Consider the following 22,351-nt stretch of genomic DNA (forward strand, 5'->3'; position numbering starts at 1 on the left):
ACCTCTTGAGCCTGTTTCTTCATCTGTAAAATAAGGAGATTTCAATAGGTGATCCTGAAGTCCCTTTAGCCATAAATGATGAATTCCTTCTTTTTGCTCTTTATTATTATTATTATTATTGTTCCTCTCCCTTTTCCCACTGTTCTTTTAAAAATTATGGACAGTGGCTTAGCTTAGCAGCCACATCTTCCAGTCCAAGGTTGGCAGATTAAGATGACTTAAATTAATTAAGGACAGCTAGCTATCCTCCAGACTATCTTCTTAACCTTGGGGATGAGCAACCTGTTAGCCATTTTAGTTTCATTATTTCCACTGCTGACATGTCTCTTTTTTGAATTTCCTTTTCCCTAACACCAATGAAAGAACAGTCCCTTTGTGTTCTTTCTATTCTTCTCAATGTTAGATCATTCTGGGCTTTAGGTACTGCTGACACATACATACTTGTAGCCATGATGTGGTTTTAGGTAGGGCTATTAAGTTTTTTGACTGCCTTTCCAGTATATTTCTTTTTAAAAATCTATGTTTATGAGTTATTTGGGTTTTCTGGGTTTTTTTTCTTCATTTATATTGTCCTTGAGTGAGGAAAATAATTTCTGAAGAAATTTCATTTTTCTAAAAAATTTTCTATTATGCCCTTCAGTCATCAAGAAACATATTTTAATACGCAAGGAAAAAACCAAGATTGTACATGGACCCATGTATGTCTGCTCCTTGACTCTTTTTGTTTTTTGTTTTGTTTTTTAGATTTTTAAGGCAGTGGGGTTAAGTGGTTTGCCCAAGGCTACACAGCTAGGTAATTATCAAGTGTCTGAGGTTGGATTTGAACCCAGGTACTCGTGACTCTAAGGCCGATGCTCTATTCATTGCGCCACCTAGCTACCCCTTGCTCCTTGACTCTTTTAAAAGTATTTTAAATTTAACAATGTGATAATTTTTTTGCATGATTTATGTCCTTTTCTGAAGTTTCATTTTGTCTATTTTAAGATGTTTAAGATGCTTCTTTTTTTTTATCTCTGTCACTACTCATTCATTTTGTGTCCTTCCTCCAACCTCCTTCTTCCCTTATTAGGAGATAGTTATTGCTAAGAAAAGAAATAACAAATTATCCTTAATTGAAATATCTTTTTCTTCACCTCTACTGTAGCTTTTCTTTGTCAAGAGGTAGGAGACTTGTTTCATCATCAATACATAATTGTTTTATTTAGCATCTGCCAACCTTCTTTTCCTCCTATAGAATTTTAGTCCATATCCTTCCTTTTAATTTTTTTGAAATCTGCTTTCTCAGAATCTTTTCTGTCATTTTTATCTTTGCATGACTACCTAATACTCAGTCTAATGAGCTGGAGTCAAACCATGGCCAAGTGTTTTTAAGATTATGTTAGAGACAGGTTACTAATCTACATGAGCAGGAGAATGTCATATCCTGGAGTTTACCTAGACTAGACTTGTAGTATTAACCAAACTGCAGGGTGAGAGGTGGGATAGCATCAAAATTATTGATGACTAAAATCCCTTTCTAAACCTGAAGCTCTAGGTATGTATTTGTCTGTTGTGGCATTAGATTATAATAAAACTCTAGTTTTGGAACCACATACACATCTTTTAACAGCAGCATTTAAATTCTCTAATTAACCCTTTTTCTATTCTAAGGCGAAGCCTATCAGTTTAGGTGATGGTATTTGGAAATCGTGTATATTTAGAAACATGCTAATTTCTCCATTTAAATAAAGGCTTGGAAAAGCAAATAATGGAAGTTTGATGAAGGAGAAATAATTTTTTTTTCTTTTGATGGGGAGAAACCATCAAATTTGCAGTTTAGGGTAAAACTTCAAATTTTTTTTGTAGTTTACAAATCAAAATAGGAGTGAACTATGTGGTATTTTTGGAGGGACTTTTTATGTGTCCTAAAGAGTTAACTACCACATGACTCTAATGAAATTGTCAGGTTATAGTAATTACATCAGTAATTTGATATGTTGCTATTTGAATAAAGCCATGTGTGGAGCTTCAGTTACTTTTCTCTGTGGAGCTGACCCCCTCACATTCCTGCAAGCTCAAGACTAATAGAGCTTATTAAGCTTTATAGAAAACGGGGTTTTTATCACCTCGTCAAGTTAGGCAACATATTCTTATTATATTCCTAATTTTGTGTGATTTTGTAGATGCTGATGCACCCTGCTCTGTTAGGTTTATATCAGACTTCTCTCTTATAGACTTTTTTAAATTGGCATTTCTAAATGTGAATTAAATTTTGTGTGGCACCAGTTACAGATGTCTTCAATTAGATTCAGTTAAATAAAAGGGATTATATATCAGAGACTAAGAGATTCTTGAAATTCTCTCTTTTTGAGACATATTCAGCCAGCAGATTGAGTAGGCTGTAGTCTCATCCCCATTTTGGAGGTTGACAGTGACAGGAGAATTATTTGGAAAAAACAAACAACTAGCCATTATGTGGGTATATAACTTAGATTTTTTTTTCCCAGTTTAACTTCCTTTATAACATTTCTGATTTCCTTTTTTAGCTATATATATATATATATATATATATATATATATATCTATATATATATATCTTATATCTTAGACATTCAACTGGTGGTCTAATATTCATCTTTTAGTTTCCCTTTTCCTTTGGATTCCCAAATCATACCTAAATTTAAACATTTTTGTTGATTTTATTTTTTTAACCTCATCCAAACTTCCTAAAATATATCTTCCCCTCTACTCTTTTCAGAGGTTTATCTCTTTTAACATATCAATGAAAAGAAAAAAAAAATCACCAAAACTGACAACAAATCACACCAATCTGCTATTACTTACAGTGTAGAATATCTATAGTATCCCATGTCTGTAAGAAACAGGAAGTTGGTACGTTCTTCTGTTTCTTTTCTTTAGTACCTGGCTTGATTAGTACAATTTCATAGCTTTCAGTTTTGATTTCTTCTAATTCTTTCCTTTTACATTGTTGTACTCATTTTTTGGTTGCTAACTTTACTGTTTGTATAAGTGTTTCCATGCTTCTTTGTATAGTTAGTTTCTTAGATCAGATAATCATTTAATTTTTAGTTATGTATCTTAGGTTTATTTGCCATTTAGGCATCTACTTTAATTTTTTTAATTTTTTTCTTTTCGATTAAAGATTTTATTTATTTTGAGTTTTACAATTTTTCCTCTACCTCCCCCCACCCCTTACAGAAGGCAATTTGTCATTCTTTACATTGATTCCATGGTATACATTGATCCAAATTGAGTGTGATGAGAGAGAAATCCTATCCTTAAGGAAGAAACAGAAAGTATAAGAGGTAGCAAGATCAGACAATAAGATATCAGTTTTTTTTCCCTAAATTTAAGGTAATAGTCCTTGGTTTTTGTTCGAACTCCACAGTTGTTTCTCTGGATACAGATGGTATTCTCCATTACAGAGAGCCCCAAATTGTTCCTGATAGTTGCACTGATGGAATGAGCAAGTCCAAGGTTGATCATCACCCCCATGTTGCTGTTAGGGTGTACAGTGTTTTTCTGGTTCTGCTCATCTCACTCAGCATCAGTTCATGCAAATCCTTCCAGGCTTCCTTGAATTCCCATCCTTCTTGGTTTCTAATAGAACAATAGTGTTCTATGACATACATATACCACAGTTTGCTAAGCCATTCCCCAATTGAAGGACATTTACTTAATTTCCAATTCTTTGCCACCACAAACAGGGCTGCTAAGAATATTTTTGTACAAGTGATGTTTTTACCCTTTTTCATCATCTCTTCAGGGGATCCAGTAGTGGTATTGATGGATCAAAGGCATCTACTGTAATTTTTTGTCTTTTGTGTTATATGAAAAAGAAAATACAATTCCAGATTTTTTATTACTAAGATAATAATAATAATGTATTATATTTTATATTAGTAATTTACATGTAGTTGTAATAAAACAAAATTATTACTATATGAGATATAACAATTACAATTTTAATGATAAAATATAATCACCATCACTAACTATAATGAAATTATAATTTAATTTACTTAACACATCTGATTATAAACTACTATTAATTGTTCTAACTAGCATTCAAATAGCTCTTTAGGTTTTACACATAACTCATTTTATCTTCATAACAGCTTTGGGAGATAGATATTGTCATTATCCATTTTATAGGTGAGGCATCATGAGACTGAGATAGATTAAGAAATTTGCCAGGAGTGTTTGAGGCTAGATTTGAGTTCAAGCCTCTGACTAATACTATACCACCTTGTTACCTCAACATTTAATGCATTGTGCTACATTAAACATTTTGGTGTAAAAGAGACCCTTATTTTTGTCATTGACTTTTTTTGGAGTATTTAGTAGTGGGAGGGATCCCTGATCAAAGGGTAGATCCCTGCTCTACCTCATAAAGAAGGTAGAAAGGTGTGGATTATATGATAATGCAATCCCTAATAATAAAAAAGTAAATCAAAACAACTCTGAGGTTTTGCTTCATGCTCAGTTAAACTGACAAAGATGGGAATAATCAGTTTTGTAAGGATTGTGGAAAAACAGTCACTTAAACACTGTAGGCTAGGAATTGTTACAATTCTGGAAAGAAATTTGGAACACGTTTTTTAAAACCTATTTTATAGGTTTTGCTTCATATTTTTAACCAGTCCACCTGAAAGTGACTTTTGTTTTATATACTTATGTTAAGTATATATATATATATTATCTTAGATTTTAGTCACTTGCCAAAGACACGTTATGCAGAGATTTTCTTCCCCTTAAGTTGAATACTTTATTTTTTATACTAATTGTGTTAAATGCTCTCAGTTTCATGAAATGAAAATTACTATATTTTTATTTTTGCTTCTTTTACTTGGTTCAGAAATCCAGCCTCGAACTAATTCAAATTTATAAAAATAAAAGCCATTCCCCAACTGATATGGCCAAAGTGTATTTACTAGGCAGTCTTTAGAGAAAGAAATCTTAAGTTATGAATAATCATATGAAAAAATGCTCTAAATCAGTAATATTTAGAGAAATGCAATTCAAACAACTCTGACGCACTACCTCATACCCATCAGATTTGCGAAAAATGAGAAATGGCAAATGCTTGAGGGACTGTGGAAAAACAGGTATTGAATCTGGACTTCTAGTGTTGGTGTGATCTGCTTCAACTGTTCTGGAATGTGAATAGGAGCTGTGCAGATCCATTAAACGAGTGATATAGCTACTGGGTCCAAGAAAGAGGAGATGATCCCATATATATGAAAATATTTGTAGCACCTCTTGTAATAGAAGATAATTAGAAATTGAAGAGGGATGTCCTCCACTTGGAGATGAACCGAACAATTAATGTTATAGGTATGTGATGGCATCTTATTCTTTAAGAAATGGTGTCAGAGGGGTGGCTAGGTGGTCCAGTGGATAGAGCACCGGCCCTGGAGTCGGGAGTACCTGAGTTCAAATCTGGCCTCAGACACTTAATAATTACCTAGCTGTGTGGCTTTGGGCAAGCCACTTAACCCCATTGCCTTGCAAAAAAAACAACAAAAAAAACCTAAAAAAAAAAAGAAATGGTGTCAGGAATGGTTTCTGAGATGAAGAAATAGAGGAGCTGGAAGTGTGGAAAGAAAACTTTCATCATTAGGCTAAGGGAAGGAAGATTAAGTATGTTCTTGATCCAGGAGAATTATCAGTTGATGGTAATAACAGTAGCTGAAATTTATGAGTTGTGCTTTAACATTTGTACAATTCTTTATTTTTATTTGGCTCTTCACGGTAGATAATTGTGGAGTCATTTCAGTCATGTTGGACTATTCATGACTCCATTTGGGGTTTTCTTAACAACCCCCCCAGAGGGATTGTCTATTTCATTCTTACAGAGGAGGAAACTGAGGCAAGCAGGGTTACATGACTTGTCCAGGGTCAAGCAGCTAGTAAGTATCTTAGGCTGTATTTGAATTCAGGAAGAGGAGCCTCCCTGATTCCAGGTCTGGTAGTGTATATATTGCCCTACCCAGCTACCCCTGCAAGGTGCTAGGTAGCATGTTTAGAAAGATTGGGTGATTCCCCCCATAATCATATAACTAGTAAGCAATTAAAGTGGGATTGAACTCGTATTCCTGATCCTGTTCATTTATTCTCTGTACTACAACATGCTGCTGCTCCCAGATTCAGTATGATCTACCTACTTATTTGGCTCATTGAAGCCCAGGATGGGTTTTAGTTGTGAGATCCTATGTTCAGAGAACAAGAGGATGGTGACTAGGACTCAGGGACTTGCTCTCTGTTCCACAACTACTCTGGAGCCTCTTTCCAAATTTTGAGACCTGATGTATACCTCAAAGGTGTTTTGGGGTTTGTTTTGGTGTTTTTTTAAATTAATTTATTTTTTACTGAAAGGTGTTTTGTTTATGGAACAAGCATTTAACTCTGGATTTCAAGTGTTTTTTAAATTCTGTGTATAGCTTTTGCTATATAGAGAGGTTCCTGACTTCTTCACTGGACATCTTCTTGAACTTTTTCAAATTAAGGATAGATTATATTTTGCCTAGTTCTTTTATTTAAATCATGTTCTCCAAGGCTGCAACCTTTAATATTTATTCATTACGCTTTATATGTGTATATAATTTATGAATCTTTCAAGTACACTTCTTCGCTTTAAGATGGAATCTTCATTTTTCCTGGGCTAGACTTGCCTAGGGCCTGGGACTCCATGGCAGCTATTGAGACCACATCCAATTTTCTTTCCTTAAGCTTTTACTGCCCCTTTCTTCTTTTTAATCCCTATAACTGTTTTGCTGGCTTTGCTTTTTGATTATTGTAGTTTAGAGTGTGATTATGTCTCCACCACTAAAATCACTAGAAACTAATGATCAGCAAGCTTTAAATATTGCATTTTATTTTTATCTCTTAAGAGTAGTGAAAAAAAGAACTTTAAAAACTTTAAATATTATTTTGAGGAGGAATGTAATAAAAAAACTTTAACAATATACATTGAAATAATTTCATAATCTTTTTAGTTATCTCATTACCTTCTTGCTTTTTAAAATATGATTGAAATTTTTTCTTTCTCATCACAGGTTGTTATTATGACTATGAGCATTTTTTTCTTAATAATAAATTAATTTAGGATAAGGAGTTGGAGATCAGAAGGGTAAAGAGCCCCAACCAGGTCATATGGCAGCCCCTGAGCTAGCATCTGGGTCTCTATTCACAACCTCATGTTTCTTCTAAATAGAACCTTCCTTTGTCCATTTCATTATTAACTCAAGTATTTTGTTAAAAAAAATAATAGCTTCTTAATACTTGATATTTATATTTTGATATATTATTGTGAAAAGGAGGGAAAAATGAAATGCTATTTTGAAAATCATTACTAGTCATTTTATGTTAGAAGAAATCAGAAGTGTGTTCTACACCATGAAGTTATTTATTTTCTTTTTTTTATAGTGATTATATTTGAAGAGATATTAAATGTTTTCAAGTAGATGACTTACCTCTTGGCTTGCATTAGGTGGGATTTTTTGGTTATGTTTCTTATTAAATATGATTTTAAGTTAATGAGCTATAGAAGGAAATGTAGGAAACATTTGGAAACCAGTTAAACCAGACTAAATTTACATTATTACTGTTATAAATCATGTAATCCATTTCTGTTTAGTGTAACCAAGGAATTATGTTGTTTAGAAGGTAACACAATTCATAAAATAGATTGTAAAATCCTGTTATCTAGCATATTTTGTTGTTTAAGCAGAGTTTCAAGGATGTGTTATGGAAATTAGCAAAGAGAAAAAGTGAAGTTGAGATTTTGGAAGTATGTAATCACTTTCCAGTATTCTGTGCTGGTGAAGAGCTATATAGAGTAACATTAATATGGTTGGTTGAAAACAGATTGAAATAGGACTGCAACCTTCTTTTTAAAATTATGAGAAATCTGGTATCTAGAATAAGACTCCTGCAAGGTTCAGTCTCACTGTTAAGTGGCATTTCTCTTCCTGGGGAAAGAAAAAATCCTTTTTTTGCTGAACTGCTCTTTTGACTGGGAATGGGAGGGCATTTATCTGGTGAGGCTGGAAGTGATACTTGTCTCTTATGTCTGGGGACTGACCCATGACTTGGGGGGAAGCCACAGGCCTGCCAAGCCAACCTTCCTGTAGTGACATAGTTTCATGAACTGAAGAATTCCTTTACACTAATCATAATCATAATTATAATCATAATAATGACTAACATGTTAAAGTTTTGCCAGATGATTTCACATGGACTTCCTTCTGTGATCTTCATCATAACCTGGTGAAGTAAATCAACATGGCACAGTAAATAGAGGGCTAGACTGGAGTCAGGGAGACCTGAATTCTAGTCCTCCCCCTCTGTCTGCCTTAGTTTCACAACATTGAGGTGACAATAATACCTAATTACTCTTCTGTAGTTCTTACGAGGTACCAAGGACTTAAATACTATCTCATTTGATACTTAACAACAACTCTAGGAGGTAGGTACTATTATTACCCTTTTACAGAGGAAGAAACTGAGGCATACAAGTTAAGTGATTTTACTAGCTTGTAATTATTTGAGACTAGATTTGAACTTACAGCCTCCACATTGTAGGCCAGTGCAGTATCTATTGTGCTGCCTGTTATGCTGATGTTATGAAGATAAAATGAAATAATATTTGGGAAACCCTTTGCAAACTTTAAATTGCTCTATAAGTGCTAGTTATGATGATGATGATGATGATGTATTTAAATGCTATTGTTGTCCCTTTTTTTAACAGATGAAGAAACTGAGTTTGATAGAGGTTAAGTGACTTGACCAGGGCCCCACACCTAGGGTGTCTGGATAAGATTTGAATTTAGGCACTTCTAGCTTCAAGTCTAGCACTCTATTAATTACTCTACCACCTGCCTTTATAAGCAGTATTTCTACTCCTAGTGGCAAACAAAATTGAATATGGTAACTGTTTGGGAGTAAGATGGGGTGCTATTGCCGTTTCTCCTTGCTCAAAGTTTCCTTTTAAACCAGAAGTTTATGCTTAGTTGTGCCATTAAAGCTACAATCGTTACCTACTCTTGTGATATAAGGATGTGTATTTTGCCTCAAGAAAGATAAACCCATAGAGTTGGAATTCAGAAAACTTTCATTAACTTGAGGTTCTCATGTAGGCATGGTATTCTTAAGACTATACTTTTGTTCTCCCATAATCATCTGATTTAATTTCATCCAGGGAAAGGGAAATTAGTTTTTTGACCAGGGCAAGTTACTGAAATTTTGTGTGCTTTAACTTCCTCTTTAGTAAAGTGGTGATCCCTAAGAGCATCTTCCTTTGGGAGTTGTAAGGATCAAATACAGTAATAATTGTAAAACACTCAACATAGTGTCTGGGACATAATAAACACTAAAGAAATGTCAATTGTTATTACATTAACATTTCCTGTGACTCCCCAGTTCTCCCTACTTAAAAAAAAAATAAGGGGCAGCTAGGTGGTACAATGGATAGAGCACCGGCCCTGGAGTCAGGAGTACCTGAGTTCAAATCTGGCCTCAGACACTTAATAATTACCTAGCTGTGTGGCCTTGGGCAAGCCACTTAACCCCATTTGCCTTGCAAAAAAAATAATAAAAAAATGAGTTATGCACAACTAATTAGCAAAGAAATACTTGAAAATTCGTTTTCGTTCCATATTCTGTCTGGTGAGAGGGAGTAGACCTGCATCACCATCAGGTGCCTCTCTGGAGTCCAGTCCTCCTTTCATTGTGTTGAGGTGTTTTCCTTTGGATTATTGTGATCACTGCTTACTTCACTCTGAATTCTTTATAGTTGTCATTTCCTATGGTGTGATAGTATTCCATAGATCTATCCAACAGAGCTTGTTTCCTACTTAATGGGGACCTGCTGTCTTTCTAGTATCTTTGCTACTTCAGGAAGTGCTGCTATGAATATTTATTTTTCAGATAGATGGCATAGTAAATTGAACACTGGCCTTGGACTCAGGAGGATAGGAGTTCTAATTTAGCCTCAGACATTTATCACTTACTAGCTATGTGAACTTGGGCAAGTCATTTAGCCTTGATTGCCTTGCATCCAAGGCCATCTCCAGTTGTCCTGATTCATAATCTGGCCATTGGACCCAGATGGCTCTGGAGGAGAAAGTAAGACTGGTGACTAAGCACAACCTCCCTCACCCAAATCCAATTCAAGTGCTTATTATGGCATCACCTCCCTGATGTCATGTTCTTCTTTGAGAACAACAGACAAATATCATCATCATCATCATCATCATCATTTTTATTGTATGTGCATCTGTGCATTTAGAATATTCATACTTATATGTACATATAAGACCTTTCTTTGATTTGGGGTATATATGGCTAAGAGTTTATCTCTGAGTCAAAAGGGTATGTACAGATTAATGCCTTTTATAGAATAATTACCAGTAATTTCACCAATTTATTGCTCCACTTGCAATGTTTTAGTGAATCTCTCTTTTCATAGTCTCTCCATTATTGACTGTGTTGTTTGTCAACTTTGTAAAAGTGTTGGCTGTGAGATAAAATCTGAAAATATTTTAATTTGACTTATTTTTTTCTTAATGATTTAGAGCATTCTTTCATAATACATCTTTGCTGCTTCCCTGGAGGCATTCATCTAAAGCAAATGAGTAGAGTAAGGACATAATGAAAATTGTCCCTTAGTCCAGGGGAATATGATAATCCTTACTGTTGTCCCCTAAAACTTAGGAAATGCTCTAAGGTTTTGGGGAACTCTGGTTCTCAAATGTTTCTTTTCTGAGGGATAGAGGTATTGTAACACATTCCACACATTAGCCAATTCACTAAAGTTTACAGGTGGGCATGGCAAAAAGAATTGACATTTTTGATTATTCCTATCCTCTTTTCTTAGTTCTCCCTAATCAGTTTATCTCCTTGGTCACTGTAACATAGTAGTCTTTTATCTATATATAAATTAACTGATATCAATAATAATTGATTTTAGAAAAAGACGTGATAAAATTTCTGTTCTGTAGGGTATATAAATATGTATGCTTACGTTTGCATATTCTTTGTTCTTGTTGTTAAGTCATTTTTTACTCATTTTTGACTTTTTGTGACTCTTAGGCAATTTTGCAGTTATTAAATGATTTTTAAAATTTTGACGGTTTGGGGGCATTTAACTCTTAAGAATTCATTCAAATTCTATTCATTGTTTTGTGAAAATAACCTGAAATGCTTATTTTAAAATAGTTTTTCAAAATACACAGAGGTCCTCTTCAAGAATCTTCTATTATTAACAGTATCATAGTATCTGTAATCCTAAAATCTGGTAGACTTTATTTTTATTTTTATTTTTTTTTTTAGGTTTTTGCAAGGCAAATGGGGTTAAGTGGCTTGCCCAAGGCCACACAGCTAGGTAATTATTAAGTGTATGAGACCGGATTTGAACCCAGGTACTCCTGACTCCAGGGCCAGTGCTTTATCCACTGCACCACCTAGCCGCCCAAATCTAGTAGACTTTTGTGAAGGCATAGGATGTTGAATTGTGGGTGTTAAGGGAGGAATTTTTTTAAATGTCTCCTTGAAGTCTTCCTTAAATCTCTCCAAATATTATCATTTTCGACATGGCCTTAAAGTTAGTTGTGTGCCTTAGTTTTTGTTCTTTTTGCTTTTTATATATATTAATGTTTACTCTTGGTACAAATGAAGTACAGAAGGCAGGTGAGTCAAACAGGTGCACATTGTCACAGTTACCAGATATATTATGATAGTTTGGCATTCATCCAAATAGATTTTAAACCTATTAATGTGATGTTATTTGTACATATTATCTGATCGATCTCTTTGATCAATTATAAGTTATAACATCTCTATTTGACTTTATCAGTACTCAACAATTAGCTGCATATTTCTTGTAGGCCAAAAATTAGGTTATGCTTCCCTTTTTTCACCTGGGTGTAGGAGAGGTTATTTATTTATAAATGAAAGTAATGTTAAAAAAGGCATTGAAATATTAAAAATTTTTTAGATTTTATTTATTTTGAGTTTTACAATTTTCCCTCCATTCTTGCTTCCCTCCCTCCACAGAAGGCATTCTGTTAGTCTTTACATTGTTTCTTTGGTATCCATTGATCCAAATCAAATGTGATGAGAGAGAAATCATATCCTTAAGGAGGAAAAATAAAGTGTAAGAGATAGCAAAATTACATAATAATGGTTTTTTTTTTCTAAATTGAAGGTAATAATCTTTGGTCTTTGTTCAAAGTTCACAATTCTTTCTCTGGATACAGATGACAAAGTTTTAAAATTTTTTCAGAAAATATTTGGCTGAATGAGTGTTTGCAAAGTTTACACATTGCCCATAGATAAGTTAGGGAAAAAAAATAAAGGGACCTGAGACAATTGGGCCCAGACATTTGGTGACTATGACCACTAATCATAGGATGTGTTGTCTGTATTAACTTAGTATTTAAATTTGGAAGACTTCTCAAGTATAGTATGCTTGGGTTTAATGATTACTTTGTAAATTCCACAATAATACTTGAAACTGTCTGTTTGCAAAGAAAGAAATAAGACAAAAAAGATCTATTATCTGGAAGGCTAAGAGGAGCAAGAAAGAATTGTATTTTGGAATTAACACCAAAAGAAGGTATTTTAAGATCTAGTTTCTGTACCCAAGGTCTGCTTATACTCAGTAGGGAAGAAAGATATGTACACATGAATGTGTACACAAGAAAGATATGTACACAAATAAATATGATATATATTGGAATATGTCTTTTTAGAAATTTACAAACAAAATACTGTAAAGATTCAGTAGCAGAAATTTCATTTGTTTGGAAGGAATCAAGAAAATTTTTAAGGAGATTGAATTGAAATTGACCATTGGAGAATAGAGAGGATGTAAGTTGGAGTAGGAAGATGGTGATAGAAGAGAATTCCAGGTGGGGTGAAAAACATGACCAAAGGCTTAAATACATTCATCTTTAGGGTGACACCTTATATGGAAAAAAGTGGTGATATATAAGACTGTTGGGATCATATTATAAAGATCTTTGAAGGCTTTGCTAAAGTAGTTAGACTTATTCTGTAGGAATTGGAGAGCTATTTGTCTTTGTATCCTTAGCACTTTGGCATGAAGTAGGGTGCCTAATAAATGTTTGTTTGATTGGTGGAGATTTTGAAGCAAGAAAAGGACATGCATACATCTCTTAATTTAGAAAAAATTACTCTGACAGCATATTGAAGGAATTTGTGTGGAAAAACTGGAGCCGTCTGGTCTAGAAGTGAGCAGCTAGGTGACCCAGTGGATAGAGTTCCAGTCCTGGGGTCAAGAAGATTCCTTTTCCTGAATTCAAATTTAGCCTTAGATATTTACTAGCAGTGAGATCCTGGGCAGGTCACTTAACCCTGTTTGTCTCAGTTTCCTTATCTGTAAAATGGTCTGGAGAAGGAAATGACAAACCATCCCAGCATTTGCCAAAAAAAATCACACAAATAAAAAATGGCTGAAGGATAACAAAAAGTCTAGAAATATTTAATACCTGAACTAGGTTAATAATGAGAATTGAAAGGAGATAGCAGGTTCAAGAGCCAGTTTGGAGAGCCATACCTGTTTTACAGGATTTGTTAACTGATTGGATTTGAGAACAAGTTTGAAAAAGATTTAAGTTTTAAGTCTGATTGTCTAGGAAGATGGTAGCAAACTTAAGAGAGAACAGGTGGGTATTCTTTCCCTTCTGATTGAATGATACCCTCTCATGGAAAGGGGGTGGTGGAGAACCCACCACCTCTTAAGATGTTCCATTTTATTTTAGACTAGTCTTAATTTTTTTGGGGGGTGGAGGCAAGGCAATGGGGTTAAGTGACTTGCCCAGGGTCACACAGCTAGCAAGTTTCTGAAATCAGTTGGGAAGCTGTTACAGGAATTCAGGAAAAGGAATCTTCCTATTACTCTATCCACTGTGCTGCCTGGCAGCCCTTTCATTCTTTAATTCATTTATGTTTTTATTATGTGTCTGCTCTGTGCAAACCACTGTGCTAAATACTGGGGATACACCCCCCCCAAATCCCTCAAGGACCTTAAAATCTAATGGAGGAGATAACATGTAACCAAATATATACAGAGCAAACTCTATAAAGGATAATTAAGAAAGACTTACAGAGGGAAGGCACCGGAATTCAGAGGGTTTGGGAAAGGCTTCCAATAGAAGGTGAGATTTTAGTTGGGACTTTACAGGAACATGGTACACAGCCAAAGAAAATTCCCAAAGCAAGAGAGGGAACATCTTGTTTATGAATCAGCCAGGAGACCATTGAAGGGTTCGGGTCAGGAAGTAAGGTGTAAGAAGAATGGAGGGTAGGAGTCAGATTTAGGAAGGCTTTGGATTCCAAGACTTGATTGCAAGGTGACCCATAAGCAGGCAAATACAATAATTGCAGATTTGAGGTGAGGAGGGCAAGCAACAGAGTGATATCAGAGTGAAATCGGTAAGTCTTGGGAACAATTTAGATATGGGAGGTGGTGGTGAGAGATAATGAGTAGCTCAAGATAAATCTTAGGAATTGGGAGGATGGTATTGCCTTCTACACTTACACAATGGGGTTATATGGTTGTGTTAGGGAGAAAGACAATGAGTTCTGGTATTGGACATCAAGTTTAAGATGCCTTTTGGACATCCATTTTCTAATATCTGAAAGACAGTTGGAATTGTGAACATTGTGGAAAGTGGAATAGTGAGTTGATAAGGGAGATATAATAGGATTGCCAAGCAGCAGTGAGGACCCAGTTAAGATTATATCACATTAAGTGGATCTGGTTTGAACAGTTAGATGATCTTCTCCACCTTCATTCAGTAGCATATATGTAGGATAAAGGTGATGAAGGGTGATCTGAGTTTGAGGCTTGATGATTTGTGATGTGATAAGGGGACTAGAAATTCAGAAGAGGAAGTTGGTGTAGACTTGTATTGGTTCACCAAGAAGTCAAGATAATGAGACAGTTGTTAGTGTAGGAGAGATGGCTATTGAGAGGTCAAGTTGATAGGAGGTCATGGTCTTAGATTTGTAAGGGAAGAAGAGGATTCCAGAATTTTTGGACATAGAAGTGGTGGTACATTTGTGGATAATGACAAAAATCAAGGGTTTGTGGCTGAGGTTGACTGAAGGAGTAGCTCCTGGGAAGTAGTGAGTACATTTTGGAACTGGATGGTTAGGGTATTTAAGGAAGCCCCCTATTTGAGGGCAGGGGTTGAGGAAGAGAAAAATTTAAACCAAGTTTTGAATTCATTGAAGAAAGGAGAATAATCTGGGGAGGATGGGGTTTATAGATGACAGCTACCAGGATTTTGATTGGATAGGAACTATTTATAGATGCACTAGAAAAAAAAAAGATTACTTAGGGATGGAGAAAGGGAGAAAATCTGGAAGTGATTATGGGTGGTAAAGAATAGTGAAGATGCAAGCCATTACTGGAAAGGATGATAGAGGAAGCCATAGGCATAACACCATAGACAGGCATATAGAAACAATATAGAAACATAGAAACAATAGGTCTTTGGGGTTCTCAATAATATTAAAGAGGTCCTGACACCAAAAAGTTGGAAACTGCTTATCTAACGCATTGGTTTCCAAAATAGAAGTGAAGGTCACCTAGGGGCCTGTATTTTGACTTGGATGGGACTGTAGCCTAATCCTAATAGGTATACCAATTAGAGGATGGAAAAAAACCTGTTTCATCCTACTTTTATTTGACCTTTTATGTGGTAACCATAAGTGAGACCTCTCTCCTGTACAACCACACCAATCCTTTCAATGATCCACTGCCCCCTCCCTCCATTCTTCAGGTTCCTAGTTTTCCCCCTTCTGCATCAGAAGCATCCCCTCAGGGAAGTCATAACCTAACTGCCACTCAGACACCACTGGAAACTTTCATCCCCTTGTATCTACTCCCTGTCCTTTAGGTTACCTTGCAGCTGCATCAGGCTGAACCTTTGGCTTTACATCCTAGGCATTGACTTGTGAGTAAGAACCTTGATTTTGGGGGTGAGCAGACATGAATGGAGGACCTGCAATATTCATTGCAGACCTTATTATATGCATTTCCCCTCCAAATCTCTTCTGAACTTCTCTTTTGTGAGAGATGAGAGTTCCATCATCCATCCAGGTTGTCTTCAGTTTAATGGTTTGGGTCCTCATTTTCTCATAACACATACATCCTGTTGTCACATTTTGTCATTTCCATCCACAACATCTCTATCTTCTATCCCCTTCTCTCTACTCACAAAACAGGCTTTCATCACCTCTCACTCTGATATTATAATAATCTTTACTTTGATTTCCTTAACCTTAAATCTTTCAAATGAATCTATCCTCAACATAGATGTCCCATTGACAGGTCTGACTATACCACCCTTTTTCTCTTTTAACTCCAATGACTTCAGCCCAGCTAAAGGAGCAACTATTAAACTCCTGTTTTTGGAACTTAATGCTTACTGTTCTTACCTATATAATTTTTTTCATAAGTTCTTCCCCTCCATGCCATCTGCAGACTTAAACATATTGGTCTCTGCTATTTTTTAAAAACACATAACACTGTCTCCTGTCTTCTTTTCATTGCCTATCCTCCATGCTTAGAAGGCATTTTCTCTTTACCTCTGACTTTTGGAATCCTGGTTTTCTTCCAAACTCTACTCCAGAATTACCTTCCATTGAATCCTTTCTGTATTCCTTTACCTTCTTGTGCCTTCCTTCCCCAAACAATCTTGTATTAATTTTGCCTGTATTTTGTATACACTAATACCCAATTAGAATGTAAATTCTTTGAGGTTAAGGACGCTTGTACCTTTGCCATTATCCCAGGTGCTTAGTATAAGATCTGATATATAGAAAATTGTTGATCAATTTTTATGAAGGGATTAGTTTTGAGTCTATAAAAGGAGTTAAGTAGAAGAAAAATAAAATAATGTTTAATATATGGAACCATATTTTTCTTCCAAGTAGATTAAGTTTTGTAAATCTTAAGATGTTTTTGGTATTACAATTGCACATATAATTTGATAGGTGGATCCAGCAGATGTTGGTTAAGTACAACTTTGATAGCTCCTTATGTACAGTGTTTATTTTGGGATGATTTCAATTTACTCTGTGATAACATATTTGTAGTCGACAGGTGTACAAGTAATGTATAGCAGTATATTGGTTGATAAGAAAGTGTTGTTGTTCTTGGCCTTTAAGAAATGTCTGAATAGTTTTAGATTTGTTCCAAGGAATCTGTTGGTTTATAATTTAGACGTTTTATGATTCTTCTTTGTACTTTTATCTTTGTCTCCTCACACTATACTTTCGAAATTTTATCCCTTTTTACATATAGACTAATTTGAAATGTTGTTCATAATTAAGATTGTATTTAAGGGGCAGCTAGGTGGCGTAGTGGATAAAGCACCAGCCTTGGAGTCAGGAATACCTGGGTTCAGATCTGGTCTCAGACACTTAATAATTATCTAGCTGTGTGGCCTTGGGCAAGCCACTTAACCCCCGTTTGCCTTACAAAAAAAAAAAAGATTGTATTTAAAAATGTTTCATGATGCTGTTTTTAAGAAATCATTGGCACTTACTAATGATTCTTTCCCTTTACTCCTTCCCTCCCTCCCCCCCACAAGAAATAAGCACAGTTGAGCAAAATAAGTGAACATTTAGCTGTTTCTGAGAATTTGTCTCATTCTGTACTTCTTTTGCACCACACTGCTTTGAAGGGGCAGTCATCCTACACCATCTGAGACCATAGTTGCTCACTGTATTCATCAGAATTGTAAAATTTTTCAGTGCTTTTTGTTTTCATCTTATTGTAATTTTTGTGTAAATTAACCTTTGAGTTCTTGTGACATGACTGGGGCCATTCAAGCAGGTCTTCAAAGCCCAAGGTGCTTTGGATTATAAGAAATTACACTTAAGAATTTAATTAAGGTTGATGGATGGACTTTGATTTAACAAACCTGAATTTAATGACTCCTGTTGTGTATCTTCAGGGATGACCCATATTCATGCTTTCTGGAATGGATCAGTTGCACATGTTATTGTAGTAGAGACTATTATCATTCTTTTTTCTATTTTGCCCTGATCTCTATGAACCTATCGTTTTTGTTCTTTTAATCTGAAAAAAAAAATGTGTGTGCAAGCATATATGCATATGTATATATGTATATGATTAAAATATTTGACAATAACTCTAAATAAGGTTGAAGTTAAACCTGATAGTATACCTTACTGGATACAGTTTGGCTCCAGGATATGAGGATCAGTCAAGAAGCATTTATTACATGGCAACTCTGTGTAAACCTTGGGGATTTAAAAAAAAAATCAAAAGTCAGTTCATCCTTTCAAGGAACTTCCTGGTTTAATGAGGGGAGACAACACACAAACAACTATATAGAAAAAAAGCTATAGATTAGATAACTTTAAGGAAAGTCTCTAACACTAAAGAGGTATGGGGAAAGGCTTCTTCATTTAAGATATTGTAGTAGGTACTAAAGATACTAATAAAATTAAATGAAAAATAAATGAAAGAAATGAGAAACAAGACATGCCTTCCTGGAATGTACTTTCTATTTAGGATACACCATATTAGCACATAAGCAAATGAATACAAGATTATTTGAGAATGAAAGCGAAAAAGCAACTGAACATTTATTGAGCTCCTGTTTTATGCCAAGGTCAAGGCAAATATTTCATACAATCTTCAAAACAACTCTAGAAAGTAGTTGGTCTATAAACATTTATTAAATATAGGCTAGTTGCTAGGGTATACAAAAAAAGGAAAAGTCATTTTATAGCTCTTAAAAAGCTCACAGTCTATTGGAGTAGACAACATGCAAACAACTGTGTAAAGGATTAATTAGAAATAGTCAACAGAGGAAAGTCACTAAAATTAAGAAGGATTAGGAAAGGCTTCCTGTTAAAAGTAGAATTTTTACTATTGGAGAAGCCAGGAAACAGAAATAATATGTATGATTATTATCCCCATTTTATAGTTGAGCAGACTGAGGTAGAAAGAGGTTAAAATGATTTACTCAGGGTCAAACAGTTGGTAAATGACTGTGTCTGAATTTTATCTCAGGTCTTCTGATTTTGATCCTGTTCTCTATCTATTGTATTATTTAGCTACTTCTAGGAGAGAGCACTTATTACAAAAGGGTTCTGAGATTAGCCCATCAAGATTAGAATGTATCAGGTTATTAAATAAAGTTTGGAGAAGGTCAGCAGATTAGCCCATTGAGAGACAGATTAGGATGTACCAGGTTGTCAAATGAGGTTCAAAGATTATCAGTTATTAGGGGCGGCTAGGTGGCGCAGTGGATAAAGCACCGGTCCTGGAGTCAGGAGTACCTGGGTTCAAATCCGGTCTCAGACACTTAATAATTACCTAGCTGTTTGGCCTTGGGGAAGCCACTTAACCCCATTTGCCTTGCAAAAACCTTAAAAAAAAAAAAGAGAGATTATCAGTTACTGTCGTAGATCCGACCATCGCAACTAAAATATTGCTGTTGTGTGAAGATAGACCATACTGATGATTGAGTGACATGTTAGAATATGTCAGGTTGTCATATGTTACCAACACTATTTGAATGACCCCATGGTTGCCTCACTGATATGGAAGATATCGAAACCATGTAAGGTCAAAAGACTCTCACAATAGCCAGACTATCTTCAATAGTCCTGTTTCCTGAAAATCAGGCCTTTGTCTTTTTCCTCCTATCCCTGTACTGAGCCCACACACATGAGCAATGGGAGGGGGAAATGAGAGCAAGGTAGTTTCTTCTGTAGTAAAATTTAAGATTACAGAGTAAACATCAAAGATAGCTACATCCTATTTTTGTCTTTCAAAAATCACTTGGTAACACATTTTAATAGTATTGCCCTTTAAATCCCTCAAATTTAAATTCTGATTAGTGTAAACTCCAGTTTAAAAGGTGAACATAATTTCTGATGCCATTGAGCAAAATTAGAAGCCATCTAGCTAGCCTTTTGTCAATTATCATTTTGGTTGCTAAAACTGAACTTTTCAGTGGGTGATACTTTTCTAGATAGAATCTTCAAAGATTTTAGGATCATAAGATCTACTCTGAAAAATTTATCAACATTTAAAAAGTGCAGTGGATAATATTAAAAGGACTTAGAAGAGTATATCATCATTAAAGTAATATAGTCCTAATTCTTACCATATCACTTATTTTTCTCTCCCTCCCTCTCTCTTATTTTTTCCATTCTTCCTCCTTCTTTCCTTTATGTGAAAAGTGTTTGGAATTTTATTTATATAGTCCTGGGTTTTTCTTGTCAGGTAGACTTTCGAAGCATTTTATGTCTGCAGTTATTTTAAATAGAATTTCTCTATTTCTTCCTCTTAGGTTTTGTTGGTAATACAGAAATGCTAAAAATTTATGTGGATTTATTTTATATCCTGGTACTTTGTTAAAGTTGTTAATTGTTTCAATTAGTTTTTATTGATTTTCTAGGGTTTTTAAGTATACCATCATATCAACTGCAAAGAGTAATAATTTTCTTTCCTCATTCCATATTCTTATTCCTTCAGTTTCCCTTTCTTATCTTATTGAATAATAATGCTGATTACAGCCTTCACCCTTGATGTTATTGAAAAGATTTTTAGTTTATTTCTATTACAAACACTGTTTACTGTTGGTTTTAGATAGATGCTGCTTTTTTAAGAAAGACTTCACTCATTCCAATGCTTTCTAGTGTTTTTAATAGGAAAAGATATTATATTTTGTCAGAAAACTTTTTCTACACCTATTGATATGAGCTATAATTTATTGAGTTCTTCAGTCTTCTTTTGCTTTTGTTTTCTTTGTCTGTCTCTTCTTTCCCTTTCTCCTCTATTTATCTTTTTTTTTCCCCTTCTTCCTCTGATTCCCTAATTTACCACATGGAATCAAAGTACTATAATATTTATTAGAATTGCAATATAAAATGTAATGTTCTCTATTCATAATTTAAAAAATTAATGTAGTAACTGACAACAGAATAAGTATGCAAAACAAAGATCACCACATGTGAGCTAAATAGTTTAAACTATGGGGAATTATGGGAATGGTCCTTGGTAGAGAGAAATATACTAATATGCTTGGATCATAGATTGTGAATGGGATAGGGATTGAGGTCAAGGCAAAAATTGGAAATCTTATTAACCTGATTGAAATTTAGCACTATAGTGAATCAATTATTGTATAATCATTCTGTCTCTTCATAATGTTACTATAAAGAGAAGACTTTCCAAATATCTTAATATGATAATGTGCTCTTTCCTAGATGGAGAATCCTCCTAATGGACCTGATTATGGTTATGGATCTTTTCATCAGCAGTATTGGCTGGATGGAAAAATAATTGCTGTGGGTGTCATAGATGTCCTTCCATATTGTGTGTCATCTGTATATTTGTACTATGACCCTGATTATTCCTTTCTGTCTTTGGGGGTCTACTCTGCCCTACGGTAAGATATATTGTATTTTTGCTTTGTTCTTGTGGAAGAGTACCTTCTCCATTAGTTCTTTGTTTATATTTCTACATTTAATATTTCTCCATTATATATTTTGATATTTTTTTACATTTCTACAGTTTCTACATTTACTTTGCCTACTTGCCAGAGACATTTTATCATTTTATTATTTCTTTGTTATTGATTTTATCTTTATCATTTGATCATTGTTATTAAAAATGAAACTTTACTTGTATTTAAATTCATTATAATAGTATGATTTCAGTTGACCAAACTCAGTAGTGTAATCTTTTGGAATTGTTTTCTAGTAATAACAATTAAACAGAACAAGAATGAGAAATCTTTGATCTTTCACTCAGTAATTTGTTCTTTTTGTGGAATTCCTTACTAAATAAGAAGTACTATCTTCATTTGCAATTTGCCTTAAAAATGCTAGCTGCAGTATCTCAAAATACCAAAAGATGGGGATATTACTTCATAAAAATCTTTGTGTACCCTTTTATGTGCCTTCAAGGTTTTTTCAGTTTCTGTGAAGGAGGTTTCCTTGGGTTTTCTTGGTATTTCTCTTGTTTTCTACTATGTGTGATCTTTTTGTCATTTCATCTTCTCACTAAATAGCTTTCTCTTTCTTTGCCATCCTGTTTTTCTTCTTACTTTTTTGTTTTCCTCACTCTCACTCTCTTTTAGATGATAATGTAAAACTTAGTTTTCGTATTTGTGACCTATGTTGAAAAACTATGTGGTCCCTATTCTTAAGAAGTACCTAAATGGAATAATAAATTAAAACAAAATGAAACAAAATTACTGCTCCTACTTTTTGAATCCAGTGGCCTGAAGTAGAAATAGTTATTCACCTGTGTTCTAAGACTGGG

The 22,351-nt window shown here is 34.5% G+C and overlaps 1 protein-coding gene across 18 annotated transcripts in view; it reads left to right on the forward strand.

Moving 5' to 3' along the window:
* The window catches only part of ATE1 (arginyltransferase 1), a 158,621-nt gene that overhangs the window by 49,136 nt on the left and 87,134 nt on the right, over positions 1–22,351 (forward strand). For all 18 annotated transcript variants that reach the window (XM_074233482.1, XM_074233485.1, XM_074233487.1 and 15 more), the window contains one exon: positions 21,292–21,473. In XM_074233482.1, coding sequence (XP_074089583.1) covers positions 21,292–21,473 — 182 coding nt within the window. The remainder of the gene's footprint in view (positions 1–21,291; positions 21,474–22,351) is intronic.

Source organism: Macrotis lagotis, chromosome 4, assembly GCF_037893015.1.
Source record: "Macrotis lagotis isolate mMagLag1 chromosome 4, bilby.v1.9.chrom.fasta, whole genome shotgun sequence".
In the NCBI taxonomy this organism is placed as follows: domain Eukaryota; kingdom Metazoa; phylum Chordata; class Mammalia; order Peramelemorphia; family Peramelidae; genus Macrotis; species Macrotis lagotis.